The sequence below is a fragment of the Marmota flaviventris genome, chromosome 18 (assembly GCF_047511675.1).
Source record: "Marmota flaviventris isolate mMarFla1 chromosome 18, mMarFla1.hap1, whole genome shotgun sequence".
NCBI classification, from domain to species: domain Eukaryota; kingdom Metazoa; phylum Chordata; class Mammalia; order Rodentia; family Sciuridae; genus Marmota; species Marmota flaviventris.
Genome location: NC_092515.1, coordinates 12,604,651 through 12,626,246, shown reverse-complemented (window position 1 = coordinate 12,626,246; position 21,596 = coordinate 12,604,651). Strand labels below are relative to the sequence as shown.

Below are 21,596 nucleotides of genomic sequence, written 5' to 3'. Positions count from 1 at the left end.
GCGTCTCCGGCTGTCAGCGTCTTCCTGTGACTTTCCATCCCCTGCCGGCCCCTCTTCTCCCTCCATTTCCCTTGCTTCTCCTTCTTTCCCCCTTCTCACTTTTCTTCCTGCATTTGTCCTTTTCTCCTGGGCCCCTGGGTTTCAGCTACTGTCTCACTAACCCTGTTTCCCGATCCCTCTCTCCCTCCTCTGGCCTTCACCCTCATTTTTTCCTGTCCCTCCATGCCCAGCCCTCCCTGGGCCCCCATTTCCATCTGTGTCTCCCAGATCCAGGAAGCCTAACTGGATGTCCAAGTCAGAGCTCCGCTGGGGGCCCAGAATTAGGGGTCACCACCTTGCCCCTAGGCTGGAGGGGGCAGTAAGGCTTTGGGTCTGTCTGGCCAGAAGGAAATGTCTGTGCTGTGGCCTGGTCACCCCCACCCCCAGACCTGCTGGGCTGCTGCCGCCCGAGGCTGGGGCCGAGTAAACACAGCCGCAGGCAGCCTGGGGATATTTATACCAAGGCCGGGCGTGGGGCCAGTGCCCACCACAGCCCCTGCCCTGCCCTGCCCGCTGCCACCGCCAGCCCTGAGCCAACGTGGCACCAGCAGGCAAGGGGACGCCGCAGACCCAGCCTCCACTTACTCAGCACAAAGGCCAATGGGTGGACACTGGTCAACCAGATGATGCCAGTGGCTTCACAGGACAGGAGGTCTCCCTTCCTTGAAAACACTGGCACACAATACAGACCCACATCCACCCCTGCTGAGATCTCCCAACGCTCTCACACTCTGGAGCCACCAGCCTACAGGTGGGGACACCAATGCAGACTCCACCTGCTTGCAGCTGCCCACACAGGCTGAAAATACCAGTCCCTGAGATGGACACACACAAGCCACACAGTCCGGAAGTACAGCCTCCCACACAGACTGCAAGAGCCACGGAAGGCGTGTTGGAAACACACCATCTGCAGAACACAAAAGTCCTCAGAATACCAGCAAGGCACACGCGGATCACACACTGATCACACACTAGGGCTGGGGCGGGGCTCAGTGGTAGAGCACTTGCCCAACAGGCTCGAGGCCTCGGGTTTCACTCCTAGCACCACAAAAAAAAAAAAAAAAAAACAAGAAACAACTTATGTACAGACACACAGACACTGGCAACAATCACACATGTGTACCAAAAACTTCCTTTAAAAGCCAAATACACAACACCTCCTGGAAACATCTTTGTCACAGACCTATAAGCATGCAGAAAACACCCAAATTTCAGGTTGAATTTACACTAAGAACATAGAAATTTACACCAAGAGAACCGGGAAGATGTTGAGGGGGAGGGAAAAAGAAAAAACTAGCGACCCACTGGTACACAGACTCACCAGTCAGTGCCAGGACATGGAGCCCATGGAAAGTACCCCAGCGTGTCCAGCAGAAACATGAACCAGCAGACACACTCAACAGAAATGCAGCGCAGCCACAGACACGGAGCCCAACACGTGCTGGGGCGCACCCGCTGCCACCACCACCCACCAAAGGCCAAGAGGTGCCAGACCAGCGGCTTAGAGCCACCACACTTGCTGGAGACACCCCCCGCCTCCAGGTGCACACACGGGGCCTGAACACACCTGTGAGTTCCTACTGGAACCAGGCCACACCTAGCACTGGGACGCCCAGAGACCTGGCGGGAAGGGGGCTCCCCCGCTCCTCCCCCATACGGACCCCATCCCCGGGAGCCGGCAGGAAGGCCTGAGCTGGCCTCCCCCGGCCGCTTCCTGCCCGTCGGCCGGACGGGAAGCCGGGGCTCCAGCCGGAACCCAGGCTCCCCCCACGACTTCCCCCGACGGACGGCCGCGCTGTCCCGGGGGGGGGGGGGGGCTGGCGGGGAGGCAGCGGAGCGCCCCGAACCCCGGCCCTGCCCTTGCCCCTGCGGTTGGTGCGGGCGGCGCAGACGTGTCCCGACTGGGCCGGGCCACCCAGCGGGCCACGGTGCCAGGGTGGCAGGGCCCGGGCCGCGCACGCGGCTGGTGAAGGTGCTGAGCCCACACTTTGCCTTCCCCCGCGCCAGCTCGGCGGCAGCCCCGGGCAGGTGGGCGGGGTGTGTCACCGGCGGGCGGGGCGACCGCCACAGCGCGCAGCCCGCGCTTGTCCGCAGGCGGTGCCGGCCTTGAGGGCCTTGGGGACCCCGGGGGTGTGTCTGGGTGTGTGGGAGCTGCACTGTCTGGGACCCTGGGTGTGACAGGGTCGTGGCCATCAGTGGGCCACATGGAACTCCCCAGGGGAGTGGGGATGGCGGTGAAATGTCAAGACAGTGGGTAGGACCACTGGCAGTCTGTGACTGTGACATATGTCAAACCTGTGTGTGATGTGGGGTGACCATGACCCCAGGAAGGATGTTTGTGTAACTGCCTGGGGGGGTGTCCATTTCCTGAGGGCTCTGATGCTGAGATGTGTGTCTGTAACTGTCTGAATCTATGTCTGGTATGTGGTGGTGGTGACCATGACCCTATGGAATATATTGGTGTGACTGTTTTGCTACTGAAGTCTTTGCTTGTGTCATGTCCCAATGAAGCTCCAAGGTTGGGCTGTGTTTATGTGATGGGGTGACACTCTGTTTGTATCTGTATGTGTGGGCTGTGACTGCTGCAGGTGGCGCACTCCATGTGTCCTGGTTCAGGCATGAGCCCCTGTGTGTCCACTGCAACTCTGAGAGGTGAATGTAAGATTGTGGGACACTGCCCATATTTCAGTCTCTGTAGGAGAGCATATGTACCACATCCTTATGGGGCTACAGTGACTACAGTCCATGTCACTGTGTCCTTGCTTTGTGTTTCTGCCACTCAGGGCCAGGCCTCAGCAGTGTCTCCACACATGAGGCTGGTGACAATGGCAACATGTCCTTGCACAGTGAGCTTCTCCTGTCCCCCCATCCCAACTTGGCCCCATGCAGCTCCCAGACCTGGGGCAGGAGGAGGGCCCAGGATGCTCACATTCAGCCACAGTGCTGCCAACTGCTCTAGGCCCACGGCAGCACCGCACTCCCACTGTCTTCTACCCCAGACAATCCCTAGGGAGAGGAGCAAGTCAAGGGGCCCTGGGCCTGAGAAGGGCAGGGCACAGAGGGGGGAAGTGAATCTCTGGAGGAAGAGGAAACTGAGAGGCGAGAGAAAGAGGAAGCAGGAGAAAATTCACAAACACAACTACAGCAGATGGAGAAGGCAAGATGGCAGAGGAAAGCCCACCCTGTCTCAGGCAGGCATTTCTTGCCTGGACGAAAGGTCTCTCTTCCATCATCCTTACCCTCACTCATTCTACTCTCAACCATCAGCCAGAGAGTACTCCCCACCCCGAGCTTCTAGGTCAATTCATGCCCCTCCTCCATTCAGAACCCTGATGGGGCTCCCACCTCCCTCAGAGGACAAGTTCCTGCTGTCCTACACCCCTGATGTGACTCAGGAAGCCATCGGAGCATAGGGCTTGCATATATGGCCCCCCAACTCAAGCTGCCTAGGCTAAACTCTCAGCTCTGCTGTTTACTAGCTGTGCAGTGTCCCCATCTGCAAAGTGAAGATCAAATGGTCTCCACAGCAGGGTCAGCAAGCTTTTTCTATAAAGAATCAGATAGTAGAGACCGGGGTTGTGGCTTGGTGGTGGAGCACTTGCCTAGCACTTGTGAGGTTCTCACAAGTGGGTTTTTTATTTTTATGTGGGTTCGGTCCTCAGCTCCACATAAAAATAAATAAATAAAACAAAGGTATTGTGTTCATCTACAACTTGAAAAAAACAAAAAACCTAGGTAGTAAATATTTTTGACTTTGCATGGTCTCTACTCAGCTCTGCTGTGAAGTAGTGCCACAGTCATAGACAATATGTAGTCGAAGGAGTGTGGCTGTGTCCAATATAACTTTACAAAAACAGGCAGTGAGCTGCAGTTGGCTGTGGGCTGCACTTTGCCAACCCCTGCTGTCAGGCTGCAGGGCGAATGCAGGAAGTTAGGCGAGATGACACACCTGGCAAGTAGAACTGTTGTTACTCTCTGGCCTGCGGAGTGTTACAATCTGACTCAGCTCCCAACACCCTTCCCTTGCTCACCCTCTTCCAACCACACTGGCCTCTTTCCTCATGGTGCCCCAAGTTGGTCATGGCTTCCGGGTCTTTGCTTTTTCATCCTCTTTCTACCGAGAACACTCCCTGCCTCGAGTCCACCCCTAGGCTGCCTTCTTGGCTTCCTTCAAGTTTCAAATGCCACTCCCTCCAAGAGGCTCTCCCTCCTCCCCAAAGCCATCTCTCTCACTCCATCCTGCTTTATTGTCCACATGCTACTTATCACTGAACCATTATTTCTTGCCGTCTAGTCTCCCCACCCCAGAGAGTTAGGCTCCTGGTGTGCAGGAGATACTCCCTTAACCTCTCCAGGCTTCTGCTTCCTCCCTGTTGTAAGATAGGTGTTATCAAATCCCTGGGAGTCCGTGAGTACATGAAGGTGAGGCACTTAGAAGAGTGCCCAAGGTGCTTGACAAACAGCTTTAACCAGGGCTCACCACTGGTCCCCTGCACCTACAGGTGGCCCTTGGAACACACCATGCGCTTGGTGTTTGTGTGACAGGGGCAAATGAATGTCTTCTGGGGAAAGACGGAGAGAGAGGGAGCGCAGCGTGAAGGAGAGAGATCCACTTAGGCACCCAAAGACACGGAGACCACCTGTCCACTCTCACCTTTAATGAGCCCCCCAGGTGGGCTTGGGGCGCAGAAATCCTTAAATACAGCCCGGGCGCGGCGGGCGGGGCGGGGGCGGGACCGGGCCTGCCGGGGTGGGGCGGGGCGGGGCGGGGCGGGGCGGGGCCGGGCCGGCCTCAGCTGCACTTGCAGGAGCGCACGATCATGTTGGAGAGCTGCTCCACCTTGGGCTTGCGGCCCACGTAGTACACGATGGGCAGAGGCTCCAGAGCCTGCGGCACGCAGCACGGCGACGCCGATGCGCCTGGGTTGTGCTGGTTGTACAGAGCCAGGACCTGCGGACGGCCGGACAGGTCAGGGTCTGGGCCAGCACTGGCGGAGGGGGCAAGGCTGTGGCCTCCCTCACACCGCCCCTGCTCACGGTCCGCATCCCGCTAGTCTCCCCATACCTGTCTGTCTCTCTTCAGCTCTCTCCGTCTGTCCTGATCCATCTCTGCTTCTGTCTCTCCTCATCTCTTTATTCCTCCTACCTAAACCCTGTCTCCGTCTCTTGATTAAACCCAGGGTGCTTTACCGCTGAGCTACACCCCCAGCCCTTTTCATTTTTTTTATTTTGAGACAGGGTCTCACTAAATTACTTAGTACATTGCTAAGTTGCTAAAGCTGGCTTCAAACTTTCCATCCACCTGCCTCAGCCCCCGGAGTTGCTGGGATTACAGGTGGGTGCCACCCACCCGGCTATCCATCCTTGCTTGTCTCTCTCTTCTCTTATTTAACTCACTTAATTTTTTGTTTGGTCCCTGTTCCCCACAACCTTGTGAGCTAGACCCACCTTGCTGTACTGCGTGTCCAGGCTCCAAATGTAAGGGCAGGGTCCCAGGCAGAAGTTCGCATGGTAGCCCTTGGGCTCATGAATCCATTTCCAGCCCAGGTCCTTGCGGAAGTCAATGTATAGCTGCCGCACGCAGCAGTTCTTCTCTGTGGAGCTGCAGGCAAAAGGAGCGCAGGTCAGGAGCAGAGGCAGGCCACACTGCTCCTCCCTGCACATGTGCCGGCCCTAGGTTGCTCCCCAGCCCCATCTCCACCTCCGCCTCCCTTGCACCCCCTGTGGTAGTCACAACAGTAACAGTAGGGGTGCCGATCATCACTAGCACGGTTCAAGCACTCCCTCTAGTCAACCACTGTGATGAGAGCATCATCAAAAACATTATCGCATGCAGTGTGCATAATAAGCCTGTAAGAAGCTGAATAGACATCCACAGGAAAAGGCTAAATAAATCATGGCACAATCACACATGGAACATAAAAAAAAAGAATGTGGCCCACATCTACTCATATGTTCTTTTTGTGTAAAAAATATTTACTGAACTACTGCTGCGTGCTGGGCTAGGACCTACTGCTGGGGACAACACAAACAAAACAGAAATCTGTGCCTTCCCAGGCCACATGCTATAGACTGTCATGTCGCTCCTTTGCTCTGGACTTGGATCCATCCCCATGGCAAATGCCCAAGTACTCACATGAGCCCCAGGTGCCACGGGATCTGGCTGATCTCAACTGTCACCCATGCTCATGTCACTCTAGACACAATGGCTTCCCATCTGTTCCTCAAACACAGTCCTATCCAGGGCCTCTGCACTTTCTCTGCCTGGCTTGTTCTTCCCACAGATAGCCACTCTGGATCATTCCTTCACTTCATTTAAACCTTTTCTCCAATGTCTGTCACTCAGGGAGCCTTGACTCCCAACACAATGCCTGGCACACAGCAGGTGCTCAATAAATACCAGTTATAAAAATGAATATCACCTCCTCAGAGAGACCTGCCTGAGCCATCTTATCCAAAATATCAATCCGAATGACTATTAATTCCATTCAGTGCAATATGATGTTGCACTTATTATAAGAAAATATAAAAATGTCCATATTTCAAGTGGGACAAAATCCTGATAATTGTTGAAGCTGGATGAGAGTTAACAGAACTTCATTATATTATCTCCACTGCCTTTGTCAACATGTGAAACTGTCCATAACAAATCAATTTTAATCAGAGTAAGAGAAATAAATAGTTCCTAATATCTATTTCCTCTGTCCCCTTCCTCTGATATATTTTCCTTCTTAGAACTCATCATCACCTTTTATTTTAATAGAGCTCCTCTGTCTTCCTCTAAGCGTGGGAAATTCTGTTTTCTCCCCTAATGTCTCCCCAGTGCCTGCCAGTGCCCAGCACACAGTAGACACTCAGCAAATGTTGGATGTGTAAATTAATTGATGAACATCTGTTTTTAAAAAGCACATTGGAGGACAATAGTGTTTATACTGCTATTTTAACCTCTATCATTTGGAATTCAAGAAGTCCAGGCTCAGATCCAAAGGCCAGTCCTCTCCTGTCCAGCCCAGGTTCTGCCTGAGAGGAATGGGGTGTTCTGTGTGCCGGCCCTGGGCACCCCAGCTGAGATGACCAGGGAGCCTGGCCACAAAGGTTGACTCATGGGAAGCCAGGAGAACTTTACAGTCCATGTTCATGACATGTGCAAAAAACATGATTCAAAGGTACAGGTACAGCAAAATCCAAATTCTGCTATGCACCAAAAGACTAGTAGGAAATATAGTCAAACTCTGGTAGTAACTTTTTCTTCCTTCCTCTCTCCCTCCCCGCCACCTGCTCTCTTTCTTTTTCTGTGGTATTAGGGATTGAACCCAGAGGTGCTCGGCCACTGAACTACATCCCCAATCCTTTTTTTTTCATTTTGACAGTCTCACTAAATTACCCAGGCTGGTAATTTATAATTTATCTCAAACTTTTGATCCTCCTGCCTCAGCCTCCTAAACCACTGGGATTACAGGCATGCACCACCACACCTGGAAACAGTGACTTTTTATGTGCTAGTGTGACAGGTAGTATCTTTCTGAATTTCCCAAATCCTCAGCAGTAGGTAGGTTGTTACTTTTAGAATCAAAATAACCTGCAAAAGACAACCAGTTGGGCAAAATAAAAAAGAATATGTGAATATATGTAAATACGTGCGTGCGGCAGAGACTCCCTCTGGAAGGAGACCCAGTAGGGCCAAGGTGGCCGCCTCTTTAGAGAGGGGCTGGGGTCAGAGTGGGGGGTCACTTTATCTTCCTGGGTTTGGTCTATCTGCCTGTATTTACCTGTCCAAAATGTAGCTGAAAGAGAATGGATCAATTCATATCAAAACCCCGCAGGGCAGGCTCTTTCTTCTTCCCCTTTGAGAAATGAAGAAGCAGCCTCAGAGAAGGGGGGAGGCAGCGTGCCCTTGGTCGGCGGGGCCAGGTTCCCAGCTGACCCTGTGGAGCCTGTGGCCTCATCTTCCTGGGGTGATCAGGCCAGTCAAGCAGAAGAAGAGGTGACAAGGAACTCCTGGAGCAGGGTAAGGACTTTCCAGGGCTGGGGGTGTGGCTCAGTGTAGAGCGCTTGCCTCACACAGGTGAGGCACTGGGTTTGATTCTCAGCACCACATATAAATCAATAAAATAAAGGTCATTCAACAACTGAAAAAATAAAATTTAAAAAAGGGATCTTTCCAGGTGCCACAGGACCCTGAGAAAGGACTTAGGAAACTAAAGTTCTCACAAATGCAGCCTCACCTCTCCCCAGTTTAGATGGGCCTCAGTTTCCTGTGTGTTCAAGGAGATGGGGGCCGTTGGATCAAACAGGGTGTGCTTAACCTGCGGGACGAAACACTCAGGGGGCCTCCTGACACTCAACCATCTGCCCGCATGTGTGCATGTGTATACCTTTTTTGGGGGAAAATTCTCCTGGCTTTCACCGTCTTGGAGGGGGAGTCCTGGACTCCAGATGGTCCAGATCATCTTTGATTGGCGGCCCAGCTCTGGCTGGGGTTCTGAGTCCAAGGCTTTGAACAGTCTGTGATGCTATCACCCAAGTCAGTGGTTCCCCATGAGGGGTCCCTGGACCACCAACAGCAGCAGCACCTGGGAACTTGAGGGAAATACAAATTCCCAGACCCTCTCAATCAGAAGCCATGGGGCAGAGAATATGCCCTCCAGGTGATCTGGCGGGCTCCTCCTCATCTGTCCCGGACAGGACACACTGCGGCCCAATGTGTGCTGAGCCTGGGATTCGCACAGCCCTTGCCTTTGTGAACCTCTTCTGTCCAGTCTATCAAGACTCAGCAGGAGAAGGGACTGGGGATTTGGCTCAAGTGGTAGCGCGCTTGCCTAGCATGCGTGAGGCACTGGGTTTGATTCTCGGCACCACATAAAAATAAAGATATTGTGTCTAACTAAAAAATAAATATTAAAAAAAGACTCAGCAAGAGGAATCTGACTTAACTTCCTGATGTGCATATATAAATGCACCACAGTGAATCTCCACATCATGTAAAACCACAAGACTGGGACCCTAATTAGAATAAGAGGTACTCCACGTTTGTATCAATATGTCAAAATATGCTCTACTGTCATGTATAACTAAAAAGAACAAATAAAAAAAAATGACCCTGCAGGAGCCAGGCACAGTGGCGTATGCCTATAATCCCAAGAACTCAGGAGCCTAAGGCAGGAGGATCACAAGTTCAAAGCCAACCTCAGCAATTTAGCAAGGCTCTGAATAACTTAGCGAGACCCTGTCTCAAAATAAACAATAAAAAGGGCCAGGGGATGTGGCTCAGTGGTTAAGCACTACTAGGTTCAATCCCACAAGAAAATAAATAAACAAATAAGACCCAGCAGGGCCTAATGCATAAAAGAAATCCACCTGCAGCCGCAGGAGACCTCGCACCTCCCATCCTCCTTAGCTACTGGAGACAGCTGTGAGGGAGGCTTCTGTTGGGGGTCAAAGTGGTGTTTGAGCCGACATTGAGAACAATATCTTATTATGGAAAGTTTCAAACTATTGTATTACAAATTGAGTATCCCTTATTGTAAATGCTGGGACTAGAGGTGTTTCAGATTTCAGAGTGTTTTTTTGTGGCTTTTTTTTTTTTTTTTTTTGGTCGGGGAAGGTAATGGAGATTGAACCCAGGGGCACTAAACCACTAAGCCACATCCCCAGCCCCCGAGCCCTTTAAAAAAAATTTTTTTTTTGCAGTAGTAGACAGCTTGCCTTTATTTTATTTGTTTATGTGGTGCTAAGGATTGAACCCAGTGCCTCACACATGCTAGGCAAGTGCTCTGCCACTGAGCCCCAGCCCCCCCAGCCCTTTTTATATTTTCTATTTTGAGACACGGTCTTGTTAAGTTGCTTAGGGCCTCCCTAAGTTGCTGAGTCTGGCTTTGAACTTGACATTCTCCTGCCTCAGCCTCCTGAGCCGCTGGTATTACAGGCGTGTACCACCACACCCAGCTCAGAGTTTTTCTTTCTTTCTTTTTTTTTTTTTTTAATATTTCTTAGTTTTCAATAGACCTTTATTTTCTTTATTTATATGCAATGCTGAAAATTGAACCCAGTGCTTCACACATGCTAGGCAAGTGCTCTGCCACTGACCACAACCCCAGCCTGGGGTTGATTTGGAGATATTTGCATAGACTTTACCAGGTAAGCAGCTTTAATCCAAAATCCAAAATGCTCTGAAATCCCAAACTTTCTGAGCATGATGTTGATGCTCACAAAGTTTCAGATTCTGGATTTTGAATTAGAGCTGTTCAACCTACATGTGGCATCCTGTGTCCTCACGGTAACAATCATCAGCTTCAACAATCATCAAGTCATAGCCTCATCATCAGCCTGATCATATATCTACCCCAACCCACTTCCTCTCTGTCACTGGGTTCTTCTGAAGCACATGCTATCTACTATGTGACTTCACCCATAAGAAGTTCAATGTAAGGTCTTGTGACTGAACCTCAGACTGCCATAAAAAAATAAGTTCAATATGTATCTCTAAGAAAATGAAGGTGACTTTAAAACATCACCAGTGGCTCATGAAATAACTCAGTGATAAAGCACTTGCCTAGCCAGCACAAGGCTCTGGGTCTGATCCCTAGCCCTGGGGGAAAAAAAAAACATAACCACAATGCCATGTAAACAAATTAGCAATAATTCATTGATATCATCAAATATCAAAAAATGCAGGTTCACATTTCCCCTACTGTCTGTGTGTCTTTCTCCCTTTCTCTTTCTCTCTCTCTCTTTTGGTGATGCTGGGGATAAACCCAGGCAAATGCTGTACCATTGAGTTACACCCTCAGCTTTCTTTTAAAGAAAGTCTGAATAAATAAAAATTCAAATAAGGTCTGCACACTGCAATCAGTTTCTGTGCACCTTCAGATTCATTCATTCTTCCTTCCTTCCTTTCCTTATTTATTTTATTATTGAGGAACTGGAGATTGTACTCAGGGGTGCTTTACCACTGAGATATATCCCAAGTCCTTTTTATTTTTATTTTGACACAAGATCTCACTAAGTTGCCTAGGCTTGCCTCAAATTTGCAGTCTTCCTGCCCCAAGCTCCCAAGGCACTGGAATTACAGGCTTTTATTTTTTTATTTAAATGATTTTTAAAATTCTGAGATAGGGTCCCACTAAGTTGCCCAGGCTGGACTTGAATTTATAGTCCTCATGCCTCAGCCTCCCAGGTACTTGGGAAAACAGAAGCATACCACGACCCCTAGCATCTCTTTGGATTCTTCTAAAAATCTACAGAACCATCTCTTTCTCCCCCCTCTTTATAGATAGATGGATAGATACTTCTTTATATGTATGTCCCCCTCTCCTCTTTGCATTGTATTTGTGGGAGAAACTACATCAGGTTTCCCACCATCTGAATTGGGCTGACTGCATCCCTGTGGTGTGGCTTAGCATGCTTCTCTGTTTCTCTATTTTCGGAAACTTGATAGTTGAATGTACAGTCTGGATCAGATTCACTTTTTTTTTTTTTCAGTACCTGGATTGAACCCAGGTTCGCTCAACCACTGAACCACATCCCCAGCCCTTTTTTTATTTTTTATTTTGAGCAGGGTCTTTCTAAGTTGCCAAGGTTGGCCTCTAACTTGGGATCCTCTTCCCTCAGCCTCCCCAGCAGGTTACAGGCATGCCACCTTCAACGTTCTTAGACAGCAATACTCCAGCATCTTAGGACTCTGACATTCTGACAGCATTTCCAACTTTCTAGGATTCCCACTTTCCAACTCTTGAGGCTCGTGATGTTCTTGAATTTCCATATTTCAAGGCTGCATTCCAACATTCCACAGCTCCTAGTCCATCACTCAAGGAGGTCCTGCCATCCTTCCAAGATCCCAGCATTCTAAGACCCAACATTCCAACCCGGAGCTCCAGTGTTCTAGATACCCATATTCTGGCTTTCTCCAACATTTGCGCATCTAACATTTCAACACAAGAGTCCACCATCCTGAGCCCAATTTTCAAGATTCCCATCGGCCAACATGGTAGGTGGCAGTGCACTCAGAATCCAAAGCAGCAATCTCCCAATTCCAAATTCCCAAGTTCTAGGATCCCAACATTCCAGCTTTCCTTGAGTATCATGCCCTGGCTTTCCATTGTTAACACTGAACTTCTGCATGCCAGAATCCCAACATTCTAGAACCCCAACTGTCAACCGTGTAGCACTCCAACAAGGCAACCTTCCCACATTGAATCCAACTCTTGGTGTCCAACATTCTAACAGCCTCCGATTCCAACATGCCAGCAAGAAGACAAGCTCACGCCCACGTTATAGGACTCCCAGTTCCCACACCCCTGCATTCCAAAACCAGGAACTTGTCCCAGAGCTCCCCAGGCTCAAGGAGAAGCTCAGCTAAGCACAGCACTAGGCAGGTGTCCACGGGCCAGCAGAGAGCAGCCAAGCCCCACCCTACAAGGCCCCAGCTGAAGGCTGCGGGAGTCACCTGAAGCAGTAGTTGGTGTCCAGGGCTCGGCGGTGCCGGGAGCTATGCAGGTGCTGGGCCCTCTCCAGTGGGGTGGCCATGAGGAGCAGGAAGGGCCGGTTCATGTCATGAATGGCAGCCAGGTCACCCCGGCGTCTGGGACCGATCCCTGCTTGGGTTTGGGAGATTCTCAGAGGGTCGGTCAGTGAGCAGGGAGGCAAAAGGGGTCTCTCTCTCTCTCTCTCTCTTTCTGAAACACACACACACACACACACACACACACTCACCGTTTATGTCCACTTGGAGCACGTTGTCTTTGCTGTCACAGGAGCAGTGGGCGCTGAAACGAAAGCCCTCTATCTCCTCTGTGGGAAGGGGAAAGGGAAGCCAGTCTGAGGGCTCGGCTCACCCAGCCCCTGCAGGAGGAGGCAGGAAGGAGCAAACACGGGGCTCCCTCCGCCTCCCCCAACGCACCCCGCCCTGCCCTCTCTCTGCAGGTCTCTTGCACCAGGTCTTTTGAGTTGCTGGCTCCTTATTCTCCTTCAGGGCTCAGCTCAAATGTCACCTCCTCAGAGAGGCCCTCCAGAATGTGCACCCCTCCCCCACCATGACATCATTTTCCTTTGTCACAGCAGGATCCCCCCCTCTCTGACATTTGTGTTTGGCTATTTATTTCTCTCATCATTCTCAGCAGAAAGTAGGACGAACCAGGACAGGGATCCTTGCTTCTCTTATAGTCCACCAGCCTGGACCACGGTCACAAGAATAAACACCGAGTGGTGTATACACACAATGAAATATTACTCAGCCATAAAGAAGAATGAAAGTATGGCATTTGCTGGTAAATGGATGGAACTGGAGACTATCATGCTAAGTGAAATAAGCCAGTTCCCCAAAACCAAAGGCCGAATGTTCTCTCTCTGATATGGAGATGCTGACTCACAATAGGCAGAAGCTCGGGTAGGTGTAGGTTCACTGGATTGGGACAGAGGGGAATGGCAGGGAAAGGAGGGCAAATAGGAATGGGGAAGACAGTGGAATGAATCAAACATAGCTTTCCTATGTTCCTATATGAATACACGACCAGTGTAACCCCACATCATATACAACCACGAGAATGGGGTTATACTCCATGTATATAGGATGTGTCAAAATACATTCTACTGTCACGTATAACTAAAAGGAACAAACAAAAAATATTAAAAATTTAAAAAACAAGTGTCTACTGTGTACCAGGAGTCAGGTCCTGTTCTAAATTCTCTATGTGCATTATGAGGGGGTGGGTAGTCCTCACCCAAACTGCCCATTTTGCAGACAAGGACACTGAGGCACACAAAACAGAAGACAAGACACACATGTGCCAAAAGGTAGGGCTGTGGTGCAAATCTAAGCCTGGGCACTTTTACACACGCAGGTGAGCGATGTTTCTTGAATGAATGTGTCAGTGGTGTTTTCTAAGCTCCTACTGTGTGCCTGACCTTGAGCTGGAGTTTGGGAGTCAGCATCAACCAAGACAGACCAGATCCTTCCAGGCCTTTGTCCAGTAGCCAAGGACACTCCTCCTGGTGCCCACCCCTACTTCCTAGTCCCTGTTTTATTCATCTTGTCAAATTACTACGTATCCCATGAGTCTCAACACAACCCCCCCCAGGAAGCCCTCCCTGACCCCCAAATGGGCTTGGGTACCTTCTCTGGGTTCCCATAGCACTTAGGACTGCCCTCACCCCAGCCCTGACCACTCTGCCTGTGCTCACACTTCTGGCCTTGATCATGCTAGGTTATTACACCTGCTAGGGCTTTGGCAAGACCTCCTAGGTATCCAGAAGGGCCTGGTGGGCCCCATGAAGGCATGACCCAGGGTAGTCTTGGTTAGTACTGTGCCAGGCACAGAGCAGAAACATGTTGGCGTTTACTGAATGAATGCCTGAGCATGAGAGGTCAAGAAGGAAGGGTGATATGGGGACTGTGGACTCAACTGGCAATGGCTGGACACAATTCTTTTATGGACAGATCAAATGTGTCAGGCTCTCCTTGACCTCAGTGCCTTGGCACAGAGTATTCTTGCCCCTTCTTCTTTACTTGGCTGGCTCTACTCATCTCTCAGACACCAGCTCAAATGTCCTCTCTTCCAGAAATCCCTGCCTGAGTCCAGACTGGTCAGGCACCTCCCGTGGGCTCTCCTGTGGGTTGCCCACTCTGGGCATCATCACGTGGCCACAGACCTGTTCTCCATTCACCCACCCAATGGATAATGAGCTTCCTGAAGGCAAGAATGGGGCTGTTCTGGTCACTGCCGTGTCCCCAGGGTATGGCAGAGGAGAGAGCTCAGGAAATGCATTAACCATTAATGGATTCATATATAAACCCAGGTGTGCGTCAGGGAAGAAGGTCAAGCTCAGCTCTTTGGCAAAAAAGTCAGATAGTGGGGTGCTAGGAAGGGTGACCCTAGAACAAACAACAGGACTGACCCCATTAAGAAACAGGGTGGGTGGGGAAGAGAGCAATCCTCACCTCCTTGGCTCAGCCACTGCCGCACGACTCCAGTGACGTCAAAGGACAACCACTCCTGCGTGTTACTGGGGGTCAGCAGCCGGTTGCTGAGGTAGCGCCAGGAATTGTTGCTGTATTTCTGAAGGTGATGAATGGCGGGGTAGGCAGATGCCACTACGCCCCCAGCATACACTGACTGTACCCTCACTTTGTCTGTTCCCCCAAGTAGACCTCCAGACAGTCCCCAGACACAAGCCTCCCAAGTCATCACACTGTGGGGCCTTTAGGCTCCCCCCACCCCAATACCCATGACAGATAGAGAAAGAGCCCCAGGCCTGGGTAAAAGTACCCAGTTCAGCCTCTGTCCCTGGTTCCCTGTGTCCTCTGTGGGGACCTTGGAAAACCCACAATGTCAAGCTGCTGCTGCAGCTGCTGCTAAAGTTCTGGGCTTTGCCGAGCATACAGGTCAACAAATTGGACACCCTGGATTCTGAGAGTTGTTAACTTTCTAAGGGATTATGTTCACCCTAACATAACGCTAATGTCCAAGCCTGAGCAGTTCTACAACGCTAATGTTCTACCAACCCAAGGATCTGACAGGTCATACCCCTAGATGTTACAGGTGCCCAGCATCTCTGTGGAACAACCCCTGGGGCTGTATGCATGACATCAGCGGCTACAGCAGATGTTGAATTCTCTAGACTCCAAGAAGCTAACATTAGACAAAATTCTCTCATTGCAAGTTTCTACAAGTCTCTACAAGATTCCATATGACGTGGATTCTAGGTCACAGAACCTTCTAGAGATTCCAGGTCTCCTAGAAGCCCTAATCCTCCTAAAGACTCCATCTTTAGAGCAGCACAGTTCAAAAGAATTTCCTGGGAGTGCTCTTTACCTGTGAAGTTCAAAATAGGCAGCTAACCACATCATCAGTGGTGGTGGTGCTGGGGATAGAACTCAGGGCTTTACAACATGCTATACAAGTGTTCTACCACTGGGCTATCATTTTTGGGGGGAAGGTGAGGACTGGGGATTGAACTCAGGGGGCACTTGACCACTAAGCCACATCCCCTTAACGCCTCGTTTTTTGCTGAGGATGGCCTTGAACTCGGGATCCTCCTGCCTCAGCCCCCTGAGTCCCTGGGATTACAGGCATGCACCACCACGCCCTGCTACCACTGAGCTACCTTAAACAGTCAAACTCCTAATTAGATTCCAGTCTTCTAAGCATTTAACATTGTAGGATAGTCTTAAAATTTTATGTTGTTTGTAGGGTTTTGTTGTTGTTTTTGTGGTACTGGGGATAGCACCCTTGGGTGCTCTACTGCTGAACTACATCCTAGGTCCTTTTTATTTTGAGACAGGGTCTTGCCAAATTGGCCAGACTGGCCTTGTACTTAAGATCTCCCTGCCTTAGACTCCCAAGTCACTGGGATCACAGGCATGTCTCATTATGCCTGGGTAAGAATATGAAAGTTCTCTGGGATATTTTTTTTTTTGTACTAGGGATTGAATCTAGGGGCTTTTAATCACTGAGCTACAATCCCCAGCCCTTTTTATTTTTTAATTTAGAGACAGGGTCTCACTAAGTTTCTGAGGGCCTTGCTAAATTGCTGAGGCTGGCTTTGAACTTGCTATCCTCCTGACTCAGTCTCCTAAGTCACTGGGATTATAGGCATGCACCACCATACCCTGCTCTCAGAGTATGGAAGTGGTAAAGAACCCTAGGATTTAGAGGTCTCAGGTCCTCCATTGTTCAGGGACCATCTGTGTAGACCCTGCAGCTAGCAGCCTTCCCTCCAACCCAGTGGCCACAGCTCAGCCCCTGAGGCTGCGTCCCACCTCTCAGGCTCCTGTCCTCACCTGGTACAGCTCCACGTGCTGTTCGGCTTTTACCCTGAGCCTCTGCAGACGTAGCTCTGCCCGGGACAGCAATAGAGGGTCCGGCACCGCTTCCCGGAGCTCTGATGTGTTGAAGAACATGTACACGCTGTGTGAGATGTCCTTGGTTTTCTCATAGATTTCTAGGCAGGAGGAGAGACAGAGGATATCAGGGGTTTGGCAGAGTAAGGGGAGCAGGAAGACCCCAAGTTTCAGTGTGTGCAGCTGATGGTTCTGGATTGGGGTGCTTTTCCCCTCTGTTTCCTCCTCTGTACGACAAGACCTATCCACCTTCTCTCCCACCAGGCATCATCTATCGAACACCCACCCAGCATAGGCTGCCACCAAGAGGGGTTGCTCTGCTTGCTTAGGCTTCCCCAGGGCTTGGAACCTCAAATACAAATTTAATTGCAGAGAAAGGTTCAAAGGTATGGGCTCTGGGATCAGAAAGTGCCTTTGCTGTCTCTCAGCTGTGTGACTTTGGGCAGTTCACGTCCCCTCTCTGAACCTCAGTTTCCTGTTATTCTTTGAAAAACAGCAAACTCATTGAACTCCCTGACATCCTACCTAGATTCTCCTGACGGAAGCACTGTGTAACCTGTGGCTAGCAAATCCTCTCCCTGAGCCAGATCTTCATCTGTGAGAGACCACCCAATGCCAGGATCATAGATGGTGCAGGTAAAGCATGTGACAGAGTCTGTGCACACCAGTCACTCAACAATGTGTATGTTGAAGAGCACAATTTTAGCCAGGCACAGTGGGTCACCCTGTAAGCCCAGTATCTCAGGAGGCTGAAGCAGGAGGATCAGGAGTTCAAAGCCAGCCTCAGCAACTTAGAGAGGCCCTAAGCAACTCAGTGAGATCCTGTCTCTAAATAAAATATAAAAAAAGGTCTGGGGATGTGGCTTAATGGTTAAGTGCCTCTGGGTTCAATTCCTGGTACTAAACAAACAAACAAGAACACTATTTGTCAGATGCTGTTCAAACCATAGTACAAAGAAGACACTGAAACCTCATGACAACACTGTGTATCCGTGTAATAGATGGAGACTGAATTCGGCACAAAGAGAGGAATCATTCAAAGACCCACAGCTAGAAAGTGGCAGAATGGGATTCAGCTCAGGCAGGCTGGTTCTAAGGACTGCGCTCTTTTAACCCCTAAATTATGCTGTCTTCCTGCCAATGTGACATTATTATTATTACTATTATTATGAATTGCTTCCTCCCTCAACTCCTTCTCCCAGCTGCTGGAGAAGATGAAGTTCCTTTTAGGAGGGAAAGCCTGAAGTGGGGAGAAGAGCATCATCTAGTCTAGGAAATGTTGGGTTGGGGATGAAATGCAGGCAGTGAACTCTTGGATCTACTGGGGTGGTTTTTTGCAAGTCTACAAGTGGGGTTGCAGAGATGATGGAGATAATTTGAGGAGGAAGAACTAAGGAAACCCCTTCCAGCCCTCCCCGCCCCCACAAGCCCTATTCTTGGCACAGTGGTTACTCAGCAATCCCGAAGGGAACGGCAGAGCCTTGGTAGGGGGTAACAGATAGGGGTGGGGGAAAAGGGCAGGAAGGGTTGTGGGGTACCGCACAAAGGGAGAGACAGCAGAGTCATGGGACGAGGTGTGGGGAAGCAGATAGAGAAGGAATGCATGGAGAGACACACCCCGAGACCTATATGTGGGCAAAGGCACGAATGGGATGAGGGAAGAGATGGAAAGATCGCGGGCCAGAGAGCAGGCGCGGTCGAGAAGAGAGATAAGCAATTAGAGATGGAGACAACTCAGGGGAGAAAGAGGAATCGAAGGTATCAATGTAAAACCTATATAACGAAAAAAGGCGACACAGAGAAGTAGGTGAGGAGGGGACATCTTTTGGTTGGAGCCACAAACTGGGCGCAGGAATGCACGGGGGACTGGAAAGCCCATCGCCCAAGAGAGAAAGGGAAACCTGGGGGATCGCCCCCAAAGCTCCGGGCCATGCGGGGTGCCTGCGTCCCCGCGTGGGCGCCGACGGGGCGGGCGCAGGAGTAGCCCCGCCCGTTGCTGCGATGAGCAGGGTGGGAGGCAACGCAGCCGCGAGGGCGGGGACCAGACCTGCCCCGTCTCGCCCCGGGCTCTGCGCGCGATCCCCGCCCCCGCCCCCGGGGCACGGGAAGGAAAGGGAAGGGAGGAGAGCGAGGCGGCCGGACGCTGGGGTTTCCCCAGCCTCCCAAAGTGGAACTGGGGCTTTGGGGGCCAGGCTGCCAATGTTCAGCCCTGCGAGGTCCTCCTGACTCCTGGAAGCGCAGGCTCCTCCCCCCGCGCGTGGCACCCACGTGGGGCTTTCTCACCCCTACCAACTCGATTTTCTCACCTCGGTCTCTAGTGCTGTCGCCTCTTATCACACTTACCCCAGGGGTTCAGTTTCTCACTCAATCTACTGCTTTCCCTGCCGCAGCGAGGGGATTCGCTGCTCTCAGCATGGTATGGCACCATATAACTGCTCTGCCCGCCTCGTGGGTTACAGCTTTCCCATGCCTGTGTCCCCTCTTTGTAACCCCCTTCCCATGATCGGAGTTCCTCTGACCCCCTTCCCGTGACTGATTTCACTTCCCCTGCTGGGCTCGGCACTAGGGCTCTTGTCCCTTTCCGAAACACCCCAGGCTTTTCCCCATGCATGCCCGGCCCGCTCTCCTGCTAGCCTCCTTCTCCCAACGCCTATGCATCCCTTTCGTCCCTCATCTATCACACTCAACCCAGGTCACTTCTCTCCACGATCTCCCACAATCCCGCGTGTTCCTGGCGACCTCTGAAAGAGAGTCTATTCTACGCTTTTCTGGCACTTCTGGGGTTCTCCACACCTACTTTTCTAGCCTTGAATCTTACTGTCGCAACGACCCCAGAGCTTTTAGGGCAGCTTTCCCACTGCCTCTCCTTTCCCAAATGCTGGGGTCTTCGTTTCTCCCCAACCGGGCTATCCTCTGTGCAAAGGGAATCCCACTACCCCCGTATTCCAGCACACCCCGGAGAGGAAGCACTTTTTTTAATCTCTCAATTGCTTCTTTCTCTCTAGGGGGCTCTCCCCCACGTTCCCACATACTCCTGTCGCCCTCTGGAAGTGGTCTACTTCGTTCACTCTCCCCCTTCTCTCCAAGACCAGAAACCTTGGAGGAGTGGGGAGGGAGGCAGCTCTCCGGCATCCTACTTGGAACGGGACAACACACACACAATCTTGGCGACCCCCGGGGTCCCCTTCCTCCAGCCAGTTTCCTCTGCCAGTAATTTCCTCCCCGTGACCCCTGCACTCCGGCGCCCCCTGGGGGCCCCGTCCCGGCTCCCCCACCCCTCCGAGCTCACTGTTGGTGCTTTCCACCATTAGCACGCGGGTGACCTCCTTGGCGTAGTAGTCCGCCTCGGGCTCGGGCTCCGGCTCGGCGCTCTCCCCCGCCACCCGGTCGCGGGTGCTGTTGTACAAGGCGAGCACGGCCTCGGGCAGCGGGCCGGGCGGCACCTCCCCCTGGCTCGGGGGGCTGGCGAGCCGTAGTTTGGACAGAATCTGGCCACGGATGGCCTCGATGCGCTTCCGCTTCACCAGCTCCATATCGATGGTCTTGCAGGTGGATAGTCCCGCGACTGGCCGGCCGGGCGTCAGCACTAGTAGCCATAGCAGCGGTAGCAGCAGCGGCAGGAGCCGCAGCCCGGAGGGCGGCATGGGGGAGGCGGCGCCCCCCGGCCCTGCCGAGAGCGCGAATAGGGCAGAGATGGGATGGGGGCCCCGCCCCTGTAGGGTCTGGGGGTCTCCCGGAGAAAGGTAGAAGGGCCTCGGGGGAAGGAAATTGAAGGCCTCCGGAAGAAAGAAGCACAGGTCTCGGGGAGGCTCTGACACGGGTTGTCTCAATATCCCAGGGAGAAGATCGAGATGGGCGAGATCTGGTACCAGAAGGTGGGTGGTCTTGAATGGGAGAGCTGTGGCAGGTCTGAGAGAGATCCGTCCCCGGGAGGAGAGAGGGTCCTAGGATGCGCGGTGGCTCGGGAGACAGGCTGGGTAAGGGCGGCGTGCAGGGGGGTGCGCCCCAGGTCTGGGGTGAAGTCTTCGCGGGAGGCGGGGTTTGCGGCTCCTGAGAGCTGGTCCGGTATGGGGGAGCCGGGGGGACGCTGTGTAGGGGGCAGGGAGGGAGCGAGCGTCCGGGGCGGTGAGCGGGGGGCGGTCTGGAGTCTCCAGGTCTTGCCTCCTCGCGGGGCAGCGCCGCGCCAAGCGGTCCCCGCGTCTCCGGCTCCCAGCGGCAGCGGAAAAGTCTCAAAACTTTTTTTTCTCTTCTCCCAACCAGCTCGTCCCTCCTCCCGCTCCTCCTCCCCCTCCTCCCCGCGGTGGCGGCGGCGGCGGCGGCGGGGGCGGCAGCGGCTCGTCTCAGACTCAGGGGCCTCGGGCTGCTGCTCGGCAGCTTCTTCCTCCGCAACGGGCGGAGGCCGGCTCCGCGGGCGGCTCAGAGCCCGGGGTGCCCCGGAGGGGCCGTCCCCCTGCCCCGGCCGGGGGCCTCGCTGTCTGGCGGATCCGCGGCGGGAGGAGGGAGGGGGACGGCCCGGGGCGCGAAGGGCGGCGACGGCGGCGGCGGGGACCGGCTAGGGCGGCGGGGGTTTTGAGGCCGCCCCGGCCCCACCCAGGAAGCGCGCGGGGCGGGGGCAACCCCCAGGGGGAGGGCATGGGGGGGCCACCGTCCTCATCTCGCGTAGGCGGGCTCCGAGGGGGGTCCCTTCAGCCCCGGGGGGAGGGGGCAGGCACCCCGGCTC

General features: G+C 52.6%; 1 protein-coding gene across 1 annotated transcript; it reads right to left on the bottom strand.

The window, feature by feature from the left end:
* Positions 1-4,682: 4,682 nt before the first annotated feature.
* On the bottom strand, positions 4,683-21,404 carry Tgfb1 (transforming growth factor beta 1). Its single transcript, XM_027920652.3, has 7 exons — positions 20,166-21,404; positions 16,817-16,977; positions 14,975-15,092; positions 12,751-12,828; positions 12,485-12,632; positions 5,488-5,641; positions 4,683-4,990 (listed from the first exon to the last, which is right to left on the bottom strand). Exons 1-7 carry the CDS (start codon positions 20,518-20,520, stop codon positions 4,832-4,834), a joined length of 1,173 nt encoding a protein of 390 aa, XP_027776453.1. The 5' UTR covers positions 20,521-21,404; the 3' UTR covers positions 4,683-4,831.
* Between the last annotated feature and the right edge of the window lie 192 nt (positions 21,405-21,596).

Coding starts and splice junctions, on each gene's coding strand:
- Tgfb1 (XM_027920652.3), bottom strand. CDS start 20,520: ATGCCGCCCTCCGGGCTGCGGCTCCTGCCGCTGCTGCTACCGCTGCTA. Junction 16,978..20,165: donor AATGGTGGAAAGCACCAACA/GTGAGCTCGGAG, acceptor CCTCCTGCCTAG/AAATCTATGAGAAAACCAAG. Junction 12,829..14,974: donor GCAGTGGCTGAGCCAAGGAG/GTGAGGATTGCT, acceptor CCCTTCCCACAG/AGGAGATAGAGGGCTTTCGT.